This window comes from Seriola dumerili, unplaced genomic scaffold (genome assembly GCF_002260705.1).
Source record: "Seriola dumerili isolate Sdu_G_001 unplaced genomic scaffold, Sdu_1.0 BDQW01000138.1, whole genome shotgun sequence".
Taxonomy (NCBI): Eukaryota; Metazoa; Chordata; class Actinopteri; order Carangiformes; family Carangidae; genus Seriola; species Seriola dumerili.
This window is the reverse complement of record NW_019174393.1, coordinates 15,902,713-15,916,939: the sequence shown is the minus strand read 5'-3', so window position 1 is coordinate 15,916,939 and position 14,227 is coordinate 15,902,713. Positions and strand designations below refer to the sequence as shown.

General features: G+C 39.5%; 1 protein-coding gene across 1 annotated transcript in view; it reads left to right on the top strand.

The window, feature by feature from the left end:
- Positions 1-2,460: 2,460 nt before the first annotated feature.
- Positions 2,461-14,227, top strand: part of LOC111224676 (anoctamin-1-like) — a 76,746-nt gene continuing 64,979 nt past the window's right edge. Inside the window, exons 1-2 of the mRNA XM_022749253.1 lie at positions 2,461-2,771; positions 6,625-7,005. Coding sequence (XP_022604974.1) covers positions 2,739-2,771; positions 6,625-7,005 — 414 coding nt within the window. The 5' untranslated portion in view covers positions 2,461-2,738. The remainder of the gene's footprint in view (positions 2,772-6,624; positions 7,006-14,227) is intronic.

The window sequence follows — 14,227 nt, the reverse complement described above, 5'->3', positions numbered from 1 at the left end:
TTCTCTGTGGACTGAGCGCTTTTATACTTTCACAGTATTAATATAGAACCTAGACCTGCTTTATAATCAAATAACACATGGATATCTACCTTTATACTCAGTGGGACCTTTAACCCCTGAGTACTACACCACAACAGTTTCGTTGCTGAAAATACAAGACTGTGTTTATACTGGGTTGCAAATCTATGGAACTGCAAAGCATGGTGCCGTGAAAATTTAAAAATTGAGAAACATGATGATGCACCAAATGATCTGAGTGCAAAAAGTGATCACAGAGAACTGCAAGGAGAAGAGCCACCGGTGCAAAGCCCTGTATGGGTGTGACACATTTACCTTCACCTCTGATGCCCTTAGCCCCTGTTTCAGTCACTGTTAGTAAGCAAACAAGAAAAAATTCCCCATTGAGTGTTAAATTATTATGCTGTATATTGTATTATTTCAATTGTAATACATTAGTGTGTAAGCAGCATTGAACTGTTTTGGTTGGTCACGGTGGGGCTAGCTTGAAGTATTGTTTTTCACGTTTTCTATGTAAAATCTCAATTTGCACCTATAGCTGTCATGTAGTAACTAAGTCCATCAGTAAATGTTACATTGTACCACTGTTTGACTTTGCCTGGATAAATAAAAGAAAGCTGGACAGGACAAGATGTGAAAATACACCTGAATCAATACAAGTGAATCATCCAAGAAGCTGCAGCTTCACCTTGCTTCAGTTTTGTGTTTGGTCCCTGGTGGAAAATCACAGAGTAAACTAAACACACTGCTTTGTGGTTGTACCTCTGTACCACCTCCAGCTCTAAGAGTTTTAGTGATACATCATTTCTGATGCACAGATTCCGCAGCGTGAAGTTGCCTCTTGTGGATTTAGATGTTCAGTCAAGACGCTGAACCGTGGATTGTAATCATTTGTATTCCACTTAACTTCCAAAATAAATGTCTTTCAGAGTCATGGACCAATAGTGCGGGCTTCAGCCGAGTGGCCACGGCACTCAGCGAGTCTTCCTCAATCCACAGCGAAGCCCTGTACCACCTGACCAGGGAAATGTCTGGGGTGGGACTGGACCCCATGTCCTACAGCATCCTGGAACCTGAACCTTATAAAGAGGAACCCTGGGCTGAGGAATCACAACGTCTGCTGCAGGTGACTAAAGGAGGACAGAACGTTTGTGTGTAAAAGAACAAAAAACAACAGCTTGATGTTAAGACTTTTGGGGTTTACACTGTTGGGTTGACTACTCATAAAAAATGCGCAACTTGTTAAACTAAGTTAATCATGTAATATTTCCTGTGTGTGTAATGTGTTTCATCACATTGCATCACTTTATGAGTTAGCATAAAGTATAAAAAAATTTCATTCAAATGATTTCAGAGAATAAGATGCCTATTCTTATCATTTTTAAAATGAAAGTTGTACCTAAGCTATTTGGATGGTTTAAATTGACTTCAGACCGACTTTGAGGAAAAAGTGTGAGTTCAAGGTTGATGCTGGTTTAGGGAAAATACTTCAGTGGAGAATTAAGGCTGATATTATAAATAGGTTAATGGGAGAGCCCGGGGTTAGTGTGTGTGTGTATCAGTGAGTTTGAGTTGTGTCTGAGGTCTATTTGTTAAGGAGTAGCCCTGTACACCCTGAGGGTTCCCTAGATAAATCTGAGCGGAGATCATGAGATGATCAAAATGAAAAGACAGAATATACACAGACTGTTACTGCTACACAAAATTATGTTAATCATTTCTTGAAACTCTGCATGCCTTTAAAAAAATGAAACAATCTAATAAATGAAGGCTCAGTCTTTGCTTCAAATGCTCACAACTCATGGTCATAACATGTGGACTTTGCTTCATTTAAAAAAATAAAAAATCTAAGTTGCAGAACAGAAATATGACTCAGGGACAAAAGCAATTCTTCAGTACATTTTATAGACAGTTAATTCTGTAATTATGGTGGAGCCATTGTGAAAAGACAAGTCTCAGAGTCTTTAGTGAGCTCCTACCAAAGCAAACAAGGCTACACCCTCTCTCCACACTGCAAAAAATATCCACCTTAATCTGCCAAAGAGTGGAAAAAAGACATTTTTAATGAAACAAACAGGAAAAACCTTCCAGGAGTCTGAGTTGGTTTCATATTTTATTGCATTTCAACTTGCATTTTTTTTTTCAGCCAAATGATTTGAGAAATAGATCATTTTAAGAAGCAAATACAACTTCTAAAAACAGCCAGGGATGATGGGAATTTGACTCATCAACTGTGTCCCCAGGCAGAAATGTGTGGATTATGTTCAGTATAACGGGATTTTGAGCCTCAGCATCAAACCTGACAACACACTGAAGACGGACATCTTTTACAGTGTGGCACGCTCCGTGCCAAAAGCCCCGGCGGTGCGCAGGCAGCCTCCAGATCACACAGTTGGGTAGATGTGTATCACCAGCGTGTGATCAGGCTGCTGGACTCTGCGGGCTGCTGCCTCCACAATCTGACACATTCTCCTTAAACCGAACAATGAAAGGTGCTTCAGAGGAGCCGTCGCTCCTCGCGGACTGTGGACTACCTGGAGTGACCTCCGGTGTCATGTGGGGATGATGGGGATGAAGGTGGTGGTGATGATGAAGATGATGATGATGAATGCGGCTGTTTTTTTCTGCGGAGACCGCCAACTTTCACCTCTGCTTTTCTTCTTCTTTTGCTTCGTCTTCTTCTTCTCCCGCTTCCCTCTGTGTCTCTAAAGCGCAACAGCATGCAGATGTCCCCGAGTGAAGACAAGATCCCAGTAAGTACTATAGTATCCGCTGCCGCTACACTGTTGCTCTCCTCCTCGCCTTGTGCAGCTACACCAGTGACCAATCTGCCCCTCCGAAGTGTTCATGCTATTAACAGACAATTTACTATAAACCAGTGTTCAGGAAGTGATCACGAGTCTGTTACTATGAGCTGACTGTTAACTTGATGTACAGAAAACATAGAGCAACTTAAGATACCTGAACAAAATATAATAATAATAATTTTAATGGATAATTAGTTAAGGTTTTACCAACACAAGCAACTGGGAACCTTCTTGGAACTAGCCAGGATAAACCAAATAGAAATTTTCCCAGTAAGTTTCCAGTATAAAAAGTGAAACAGCAAACAGGAACCCTCAGGGAAAGTTCCAGGAGTTTGGAGGAAGCAGCCACCTTGTGTCCTGTTGAATACATGTATGTCTAAGCAGGAAATTCTATTTATTTTTTCTTGGTAGTAGCCTCAAGACTTTTGTATGTTTCCTGCACCGTAGAGAGAACAAAGGTATAGACAGTTTTAAGGGTTTTATTTTTGGACATCTTCTGTTTACATTTAATGTTTAAAATTATGTGAAGAATGCACACCGCTGAAAACATTGGTGATAGCGTTACTAAATTAATTTTTTAAATCTTTGGTTCTTGACAGCATAACAACACCTGCAACATCAGTGGTATAAGCCAAAATACAAAATAAATAAAGTCCAAAATCCACAGCATAGATAGTTACTATCAGGAGCTAACATTCATACTGCAGGCTTATCAGAAAGTGGGATGTAAGTCTGAAAACGATCCCAAGCAGGTGCCTTACTTTTGTTTCTGTGACACATATGATGCTGTTATAATCATGGACTTTGCTCACTCTTTTAATTCTAATTACATGGGTGTTTTCCAGGGTCTAAGTATGGTCCTAGCAGCCACTGTGATGCCTGTAATTACCAAAACTTCTCCGCTTGATATGTTGATATGTGTATTTGGGTTCTGTCCCCTTATCAACACAATCCTGGAGATAGTGATAATGTCCTTCACATCCAGTTTCTCAATTTTTTTCTCCAGAGGGGTTGCATGATTGGACATTCCCAAATGCAGTGTATCAAGGTGACATTTCCAAAGGCAAATTTATATAGCACATTATCATACACAGAGGTCATTCAATGTCCTTAACAGAAATAAACCAACACAGCACAAATTCCAACACAAATAGCTATTTATTAAACCCATTCTTCCACTAATATCTGTAATTGGGGGGATTTCCCTCTAAATTCCTTATGTAGCCTATTTATTATTGGATGTGATTTTGAGCCACTCCTCTTCCTCCACTACACATTCCCTGGAGGTAATGCAGTTTATACAGATACAGATTTTTAGATACTTCCTAAGATGCTCTTTTCCCTTTAGATTATACTGTATTTTCTTATTATGTCAGCGTATGACATGAACACACCCTCTTCTGTGTTTTTCTGATACTAATCACAATTATGCCATATACAAAATGAATTTGCGACAAAGACTTTAATATAATAAAATGAATGTCATACTAGAGTAACAGAATCTGAAGCAGTAAAACATTTTAGACATCAGGGACAATGTAACATAACAGTTAATTATACAGTATATAGTGCTGATTAGACCTCATTGGGCAGAGCAATGCTGGGAATTACATGACGTCATCGAACTCCATAGCTGTGTCTGAAATGTTCACCATGGTCTGTGTTTGGGTGATAAAGGCGTTGGCTGCTCCACCCAACAGTTGCATAGAAGAGTCAGTCATTAGAAGAGGCCTAATTAGTATAAAGTGAAACCACCTGTGTGGGAGGACTGTGTATGTGTATGGGCTCTTGGATATTTTAGCTAATGTGGCACTGGAACAAATCATGTTGACATATTTCACTGACATCCAAACAGTGAACACTCCACATTGGCTAACAACACCAGTAAGTCAGTCCCTTAACGTACATTTTATGATGTTTCTGACATGTATATGGAGTCATTAGTCATTAATAGCACGGTGAAATCAGAGTTGAAAATTTAAGCTAGCTCTTTTAAGGCAGTGAGCTAGCTAGACAACATTAGCTGTTTGGCTACTGGGATGTGAAGAGGCATTAAAATAGATTTTGAGTCATGTAAATATACAGGATTTGAAGTTGCTTTTTAAAACATAGTCATACAGAGCTACCATGCTATAGTGTGAGGCGACAGCTTGTTTGGTGGTTAGGTAAATTTTATATATTAACATTATACACAATAAGCATTTTTCTAGTGACTGTGAGAAATATTTTCTTTTGCAATTTAAAAAGAAAGGACTCTAAAGCATAGATAAAGCAACCTCTGTTAGCATTTATTCTGTTTTAGCAAGACAAAACAACTAGCAGAGCCACAGTGACAGTAGTTCCATCAAATATCCATGAAAAATGAAGCTTAAGATTTCAGCTTGACAGTTCATTTGTGGCACGTGCCCATCTGTTTATCCATTTAATTTATGTCAGAAGTGTTGCATTATTTGTCATTTTCTTTGCTCACTAAGGGAGACAGACAGCAGTTGGACTCTACTTGGATGTTAAATTGGTAAATGGTTGTGTGACAGATATTCGTAATTATTATGTAGTTGCATAAATATACACCAGAGCATCTTCATCACGTCAGGCAAAATACATACAGTTTTTGCGCATCTTTCATGTATTATGTATGTTTTAATTTGTGTCGACAGAGCAATCTTTACTCAGTTTTTGTCAGTTGTCACTGTTTCGTAAGCTTGTGTTGTTTTCAACATATGGTCCTGACGAGCATGTAAATAATAATTTTTGAAATCTTGCTGCTCAGGCAGAGGAGGAGACGAGCCACTGCACAGTCGAGACGTCTGAGGAGTGTTATGCTCGCCAGGCTCAACGGGTAATAAAATCACATTAGCTAGCAGCTAACATTAGTGCCTAAACTGTTAGCAAGATGACTTCGTCTTCTGCAGCACTTTCAGCGCGCAATGCATGATGATCTAGCTCAGTCAATGTAGGGTATAAGCTACAGCTTCTGTAGACATCTTGGTGTGCCTTGCAACAGTTTTGTAATGCACTATATAGTGGATAAAACTTACACTTGAAAATTTGAACAGCACTGCAAAATTGTTGATTCACTATATAGTGGACTACATAGTGGGTGAGTGGAGGTTCTGAACACGGCCTAATTCTTTGGGGGTAGTAGCTTATTTTTTGTGTTAAATATTGCACTAGTTTGGCCGAGGCCCAATAGGCAGACACAACAATTCATCTGGTTTTGAGCAAGAGGACGGTTATTAGTCTAAATTCAGCCTAAAATCAACGCTTCTGTGATTGTTGTTTGTTTGTTGTTAGAATTTCATAGACATTAGATGCATAACAGCATATTTTAGAAACCTGTCCTGCTGATAAGTAAGAAACCTGCTCCCAGAGCCTATAGAGCTTTCCCTCTTGTGTCCTCCATGTTTAGTCTCCCTCTCTACTTTCTCTCTGTCTAAATAAAGAATAAAACTGCCAAAGGTGAGCTGACTGCCCACTCTGCTGCTGGAGGTTCTCACTTCAGTGTTTTTGAGAACCTGCCAAAAGCCACTTATGTTTGCGTGTGCTGACAGTGCAGTAGATGTTTAAGTTCATTCAAACAGTTGTTACGTAACTCCACTGCTGCTTAAAGGTGCTCTGTGTGCTGTCTTTACACAGTTTGTATCTGTTAATTTATACCATGATATGACCACTGTAAACGACTTAGGAGTATGATGATGAAGACTAGTTTCTTCTATCTCACAGCAGTTAACCTGCTGTGTTTAGTGAGTGCATACTGTATATTTTACTTTCCCCTTTGATTGCCCATGGCTTCCCACAGGTCGTGAGTTCAACTTCAAGCCTTCAGTGCAACAGAGATGGCCTTTGCTTCTCTGATGGCCAACGGAAAGTTGACTACGTTCTGGTCTTCCATCAGCGGCGGCACGGTTCCATACGAGCTCCTGCCGGCACCTCACAAGACCGATTATCTATTGTTTCCAATGGCAACTTTCTCCAGTCGGGGGGCTCGGATGTGGCAGCAGGAAGAGAAGTGGGCATGCCAGGAGGGGAGGCCGCGAGCGCCGGTGAGGTGTTCATGGAACTCGGACTTGCAGGAGGGAACGAGCCAATGGAGCCGGCTGACCATGAGATGCATCTGATCAGACAAGAGTTTGAGGCCAACCTGGTGGAGGCCGGCCTGGAAATCGAGAGAGACAAAGAGGTGAGTGTGTGTGTGTGCGTGTGTGTGTGTGTGTGTGTGTGTGTGTGTGTGCGTGTGTGTGTGTGTGTGTGTGTGTGTGTGTGTGTGTGTACGTGTGTATTTGTGTTTGTGTGTATATGTGTGTGTGTGTTCACACTAATATCCACATCGTCCTTGTCCTCTCTACTCCTAAAATGGCTGCTCATCGTTTTATTCTCATGTGGTAATACAGTCGAAAGTGAAGATTTTTGTGCAAACTCTTCTTCATAGGTGGATTTAAAGGCTCATACAAGAAACTAAGAAACCTAAACACGACTTAAGACGTAACATAAATTAAGATTTTGAATCTGCATTTGAAATTGCAGAAATTGCAGCTTGTTAGCTGACTGTTCAATCTCACTTAAAGACTCTTAAAAAACACCTTCTGAGAAAAGCTTTAAGTAGCCTTTAACATGCTCTCAGCTGCATTGGCATACAGCTATAGTTGCCCAAGTATTCACTGTGCTGGATTAGCTGTTGGTAGCTGTTTTGTGTAGGAACATCTAATTTATTAATGTAAGAGCCCATTGTACTCAAGGTTTAACGTTCAAGGTTTTCATTGTCATGTTCCATTGCAGTGTAAAAAACAATGAAACATTTTTAGGCTTCAGACAGGCACCAACTTGTTAACAGTAAAATTACATAAACAATGAACAGAGTAAGATTTGAATAAGGAATAGAAAAGGAATGAAATATTCAATGAAAATTAGCAGTATATACTAACTTCCTGACAATAACAAAAATGATATGACATGTATGTTGTGTTAAAAGTCTACACTTAAACCTGATTTATTTTTTGTTGGTTTGGGGGAAACATAACGAGCTGCTAACACAACGTACCGAACATGTTAAGAAACAAGGAGGAAAGTAGATAGCAACCCTGTGTCCTATTACATTTATATATTACTGAATTGTTTTCCCAGTTATGTTGCACTGACAAACATTCTTGTATATTATTCTGGATAAACAGGGATGTAACGTGGAACTAGTGGAGGAAACATACAATCACGAGGAGGTAATTGTAGTTTTATATACCAACCTAGTACATGGCTGGAACGTCTATAGGTGTCAGCAAAATCATATCAATCATAAGTTCAGGGCAGAATTTCTTTCCCGGTGTGACAAAACAAAAGATTAAATGGTAATGGAACATACTAGAATTAAGTCCCCCTTTCAGTACCATGGATAGCTCCACTTGGCTAGGTGTGCCAAAACACTTATTTATGAACTTCAATTTAGAAAATAATCTCAAAATTTAACTGCACAATGTTCTGTCAACATTTAAAGAAATAGGCTACTGTCACAGGAGCATGAGCACTGACAGTTCAAGTCCATTTCTGATTTTACTGTTGTTTGCACTATACACTGTTCTATAGTCAGACTGGCCATCAGGAGCACCGGGAGAAATCCTGGTGGGTCACAACATTGGTGGGCAGGTCAATAAATCAGAAACACCAGCAACTGGAAATGAAACAATGCAGTTACTGCAGCATGTCAGTACAGCAATGAAAGCTCTGTGAAGAAATAAAGAGCTTCTGTTGACTGAAAAGCTAGAGGGCTTTTAATTTGAAACGATTACAGGAAGCGTTGAGTTAAGGTGTAATGCAGTAACTTTAGAAGGGCAAATGGGAGCCTATCAAAATGAGTCTTCGTACTTAAATACCACTATGACCAATTGGGCATATCAAACAGAGGGAATTAGAAATAAAGGCCTGCCTCAAAGAAAGGCCTGCTACTTTCTGCAGATGAAGTAAATAAAGGCCTCACTATTTGAGGAAATGGAGTAGATAAAAACTGTTGTGGATCCACTGTAAACACCCCCTGTTTACGTAAGAAAAAATGTTCCTGCCTCATCTTCAAAGAGCAGGACAAATGGGAAGAGTCCAACACATGGCAGGCTGACCAATCGTGTAACTTCATCACTCACTCATTTATATCACTTATTCAGTCAGTCAGTCAGTCAGTCAGTCATTGACATTTGCAGATGTAGCACTGACCCGTGGGTGGGCTGGGCCAGCCAAAAAATGTATTAGTGCAGCTTTAAAGAAACTATAGAGCATTAGTAGGTCATGTTCAGAAATGTACAAACTGGCACCTTCCCTTGCTTGTCTTGTTAGTAGATGAGGATGTTGAACTATTTGATATTTGGAAAAAGCATCAAGAAAGACAATTATGGTAAAGTTTTTCAATCACAATACTTGAAGAAGTAATCAGGACTATAATATCAGACATGTGGTTTGATACACAGGGTATATGTTTTAGATTTAAGTGACTTTACAGGATTTTTAAGATAAACCTTGACGCAGGATCTGATGTAACTGTCTTCAGCTATTTAAGGTGAGCGCCTACATAGAAACGTGGCTCAGATGGCAGAGGGAAGTGGTGGGTGAGGCTCAGTGTGTTGCGAGGGATTTAGGTGTTTGTTACACCAGCAAGGGGGTTTCCATTAAATTTTGAAATGTATCTTTTATTTCCCTTTTTAGTTTTATGTACCATGACGTTTTGCCCTTCTGCTGTTGACCAAATTACAGACACATGAAAAAGAGCATAAGTAAGACCCAGAGGAGTCATTAGCTTAATGCTAATTATTTGTCAGCTTTTGAGCCAAAAAAATGCAGACACAGTCCTAGCCAAAGGCACAGTAAGAAATCTGTATCTTGTGTACCTCCAGTGCAGCATAGTTACATTTAATGAAATTAACAAAATACATCAGACTGTATTGTGTATGAATTGTCAGTTATCAGATATACAGGAAGGAATATTCAGTTGAAGCATATGAACTAAATATTTCTTCTCAACCACAAATGTGAAACAAGATCATGTGAATATGATTTTGTTTTCCATTGTCGTCCACACTGTCATCAAACTCTTAAGTACTGGTTCAATTGGCTCTCAGTGGTCACAGTGGAAAACTCCATTCAAAGTTCAGTTGTCAAGTCAGTCCTCAAGTTGTCAGTGTGTAAACACTACAACAAGCAGTAACCTGCACCTTTCTGCACCATGCTACTGGACAATTCGATATTCAAAATGAAAATTTTTTGACTTTGAATTTGAGAATTTACAAATGTGGGTCCTTTCACTGTAGTTAACAGTCACATCACATGGAGGCTCTGCTTAGAGAACTCCTGAGGTGAACACGGTCTGCATCAGCAATGACAAACAGTGAAAAAGACAAGTTTAAGCTCACCAGAGGGTAGACTGATGCGTGATGGGAATCTTTTTCAAAAACTGACCCCAGAATAGTTCGATCACAAACCTCTGTAGCGCCGTCTTAACAGGAAATTCTTCATACAGCGATGTTTGTGGCAGAATCCAAGGGTAACACACAAAAATGCACAACATGGTGCAAGCTGCACCAAAAGTGCAAAACCTAAGCAATGAAAAAAAAAAGTCTGAAGAGTCTTTCAGCTGTGTTTTCTCAAAAAAACAAAGGAAACCTTCAGCAATAGTTTTTACTAATATGGACGGATTTGTACTGATGTCAGCCAGCCACTAAAAACACTGGTTTTGCACATCATCAGAATATAGCCAAAACCACAAATACATCTTCTTATGGATCAACACCTTAAATAAAACACAGGAAGAGTGTAAAATATGGGACCTTTAATTTGTCACCCGTCTGTGTATATTACTGGGATTCTGTATGTTTAGGATACAAGGGCCTGACAGTTTCATAAGGACTGGTCGACCTCATTCTAGTTGCTGTGGCCAACACAGCTGCTGTGCTGGCCTCTTTGTATCGATTTACTTATTTAGCCTTGAATGGGTAATTTTGTTTTGACATCTACAAATTGCTTTCCCTGTGATTGTGTGTTACGTAGCAACCACTACTTGCATGTGACAGTGTGTACTTTTATCTGCTTTCAGTTTGTGTGTGTGTGTGTGTGTGTGTGTGTGTAGTAGTAGTAGTAGTAGTAGGTGCTTGGCAGAACACACAGTCCGCGTGTTCTGCAGGCTCACTGCCACAGAGTTGTACAAATGTGGTTATTGTTAAAGTTCCACTTGTTACCAAATAAACTGCTGCTGCACTTTGGCTCCAACAAGAGGAGTCATTTCACAAATTAAAGTTTTGCTCACTGCAGCTGTTTGTGAAATGTTACATCCCTAACACAAAGTATTAGAAACAGGAAACTTGTGTGAGGTCTCACATGTAGGGTTCAGTGTTTGGGGAAGAAACGTCTGCAGCTCAAATACAGTTGGATTTCTATCGTGTCATACCAATATTCAGGATGAGTGTTTATATATATATATATATATATATATATATATATACAAACTCACTCATCCTGAATATTGGTATGCGACACGATAAAGAAATCCAACTGTATTGAGCTGCAGACGTTGTTCCTTCCAAACACTGAACCCTACATGTGAGACCTCACACAAGTTTCCTGTTTCTAATATCTTTGTGTTAGGATGTAACATTCACAAACAGCTGCAGTGAGCAAACTTTAATTTGTGAAATGACTCCTCTTGTGGAGCCAAGAGGCAGCAGCAGTTTATTTTGTAACAAGTGGAACTTTAACAATAACACATTTGTACAACTCTGTGGCAGTGAGCTGCAGAACACGCGCGGACTGTGTGTTCTGCCAAGCACCTACTACTACTACTACTACTACACACACACACACACACACACACACACAAAGTAAAAGCAGATAAAAGTACACACTGTCACATGCAAGTAGTGGTTGCTACGTACACACAATCACAGGGAAGCAATTTGTAGATGTCAAAACAAAATTACCATTCAAGGCTTAAATAAGTAAATCGATACAAAGAGGCCAGCACACAGCTGTGTTGCCACAGCAACTAGAATGAGGTCGACCAGTCCTTATTGAAACTGTCAGGACCCTTGTATCCTAAACATACAGAATCCCAGTAATATACACAAGACGGGTGGACAAATTAAAGGTCCCATATTTTACACTCTTCCTGTGTTTTATTTAAGGTGTTGATCCAAAGAAGATGTTTGTGTTTTGGCTATATTATCTGATGATGTGAAAACCAGTGTTTTTAGTGGCTGGCTGACATCATACAAATCCGTCCATATTAGTAAAAACTTATGCTGAAGGTTTCCTTTGTTTTTTTGAGAAAACACAGCTGAAAGACTCTTCAGACTTTTTTTTTCATTGCTTAGGTTTTGCACTTTTGGTGCAGCTTGCACCATGTTGTGCATTTGTGTGTTGTTGCCCTTGGATTCTGCCACAAACATCGCTGTATGAAGAATTTCGTTAAGACACGGCGCTACAGAGGTTTGTGAAAATCGAACTATTCTGGGGTCAGTTTTTTGAAAAAAGATTCCATCACGCATCAGTCTACCCTTGTGAGCTTAAACTTGTCTTTTTCACTGTTTGTCAATTGCTGATGCAGACCGTGTTCACCTCAGTGATTTCTCTAAGCAGAGCCTCCATGTTGATGTGCTGTTAACTACAGTGAAAAGGACCCCACATTTGTTAAATTCTCAAATTCAAAGTCAAAAAATTTCATTTTGAATATCGAATTGGTCCAGTAGCATGGTGCAGAAAGGTGCAGGTTACTGCTTGTTGTAGTGTTTACACACTGACAACTTGAGGACTGACTTACAACTGAACTTTGAATGGAGGTTCCACTGTGACACTGAGAGCCAATTTGAAACCAGTACTTAATGAGTTGATGACAGTTGTACGACAATGGAAAAAAAAATCATATTCACATGATCTTGTTTCAACATTTGTGGTTTGAGAAGAAATATTTAAGTTCATATGCTTCAACTGAATATTCCTTCCTTGTAATATCTGATAACTGACAATTCATAACACAATACAGTCTGATGTATTTTTGTTTATTCATTAAAATGTAAACTATGCTGCACTGGAGGTACACAAGATACAGATTTCTTACTTGCCTTTGGCTAGGACTGTGTCTGCATTTTTTTGGCTCAAAAGCTTGACAAATAATTAGCATAGCTAATGACTCCTCTGGTCTTACTTATGCTCTTTTTCATGTGTCTGTAATTTGGTCAACAGCAGAAGGGCAAAACGCATGGTACATAAAACTAAAAAGGGAAATAAAAAAGATACATTTCAAATTTAATGGAAACCCCCTGCTGGTGTAACAAACACCTAAATCCCTCGCAACACACTGAGCCTCACCCACCATTCCTCTGCCATCTGAGCCACGTTTCTATGTAGGCGCTCACCTTAAATAGCTGAAGGACAGTTACATCAGATCCTGCGTCAAAGGTTTATCTTAAAAAGTCCTGTAAAGTCACTTAAATCTAAAACATATACCCTGTGTATCAAACAACATGTCTGATATTATAGTCCTGTATTACTTCTTCAATATTGTGATTTGAAAACTTTACCATAATTGTCTTTCTTGATGCTTTTTCCAAATATCAAATAGTTCAACATCCTCATCTACTAACAAGACAAGCAAGGAAGTGCCAGTTTGTACTTTTCGAACATGACCTACAAAGCGCTCTATAGTTCTTTTAAAGCTGCCACTAATACATTTTTTGGCTGGCCCAGCCCACCCACGGGTCAGTGCTACATCTGCAAATGTCAATGACTGACTGACTGACTGACTGAATGAATAAGTGATATAAATGAATGAGTGATGAAGTTACACGAATTGGTCGCCTGCCATGTGTTGGACTCTTCCCATTTGTCCTGCTCTTTGAAGATAGGCAGGAACATTTTTCTTACGTAAACAGGGGGGTGTTTACAGTGGATCCACAACAGTTTTTATCTACTCCATTTCCTCAAATAGTGAGGCCTTTATTTACTTCATCTGCAGAAAGTAGCAGGCCTTTCTTTGAGGCAGGCCTTTATTTCTAATTCCCTCTGTTTTTGATGATGCCCAATTGGACATAGTGTATTTAAGTACGAAGACTCATTTTTTGATAGCTCCCATTTGCCCTTCTAAAGTTACTGCATTACACCTTAATCAACGCTTCCTGTAATCGTTTCAAATTAAAAAGCCCTCTAGCTTTTCAGTCAACAGAAGCTCTTTATTTCTTCACAGAGCTTTCATTGCTGTACTGACATGCTGCAGTAACTGCATTGTTTCATTTCCAGTTGCTGGTGTTTGCTGATTTATTGACCTGCCCACCCAATGTTGACCCACCAGGATTTCTGCCCGGTTGCTCCTGATGGGCCAGTCTGACTATAGAACAGTGTATAGTGCAACAAACAGTAAATCAGAAATGGATCTCTCTTGC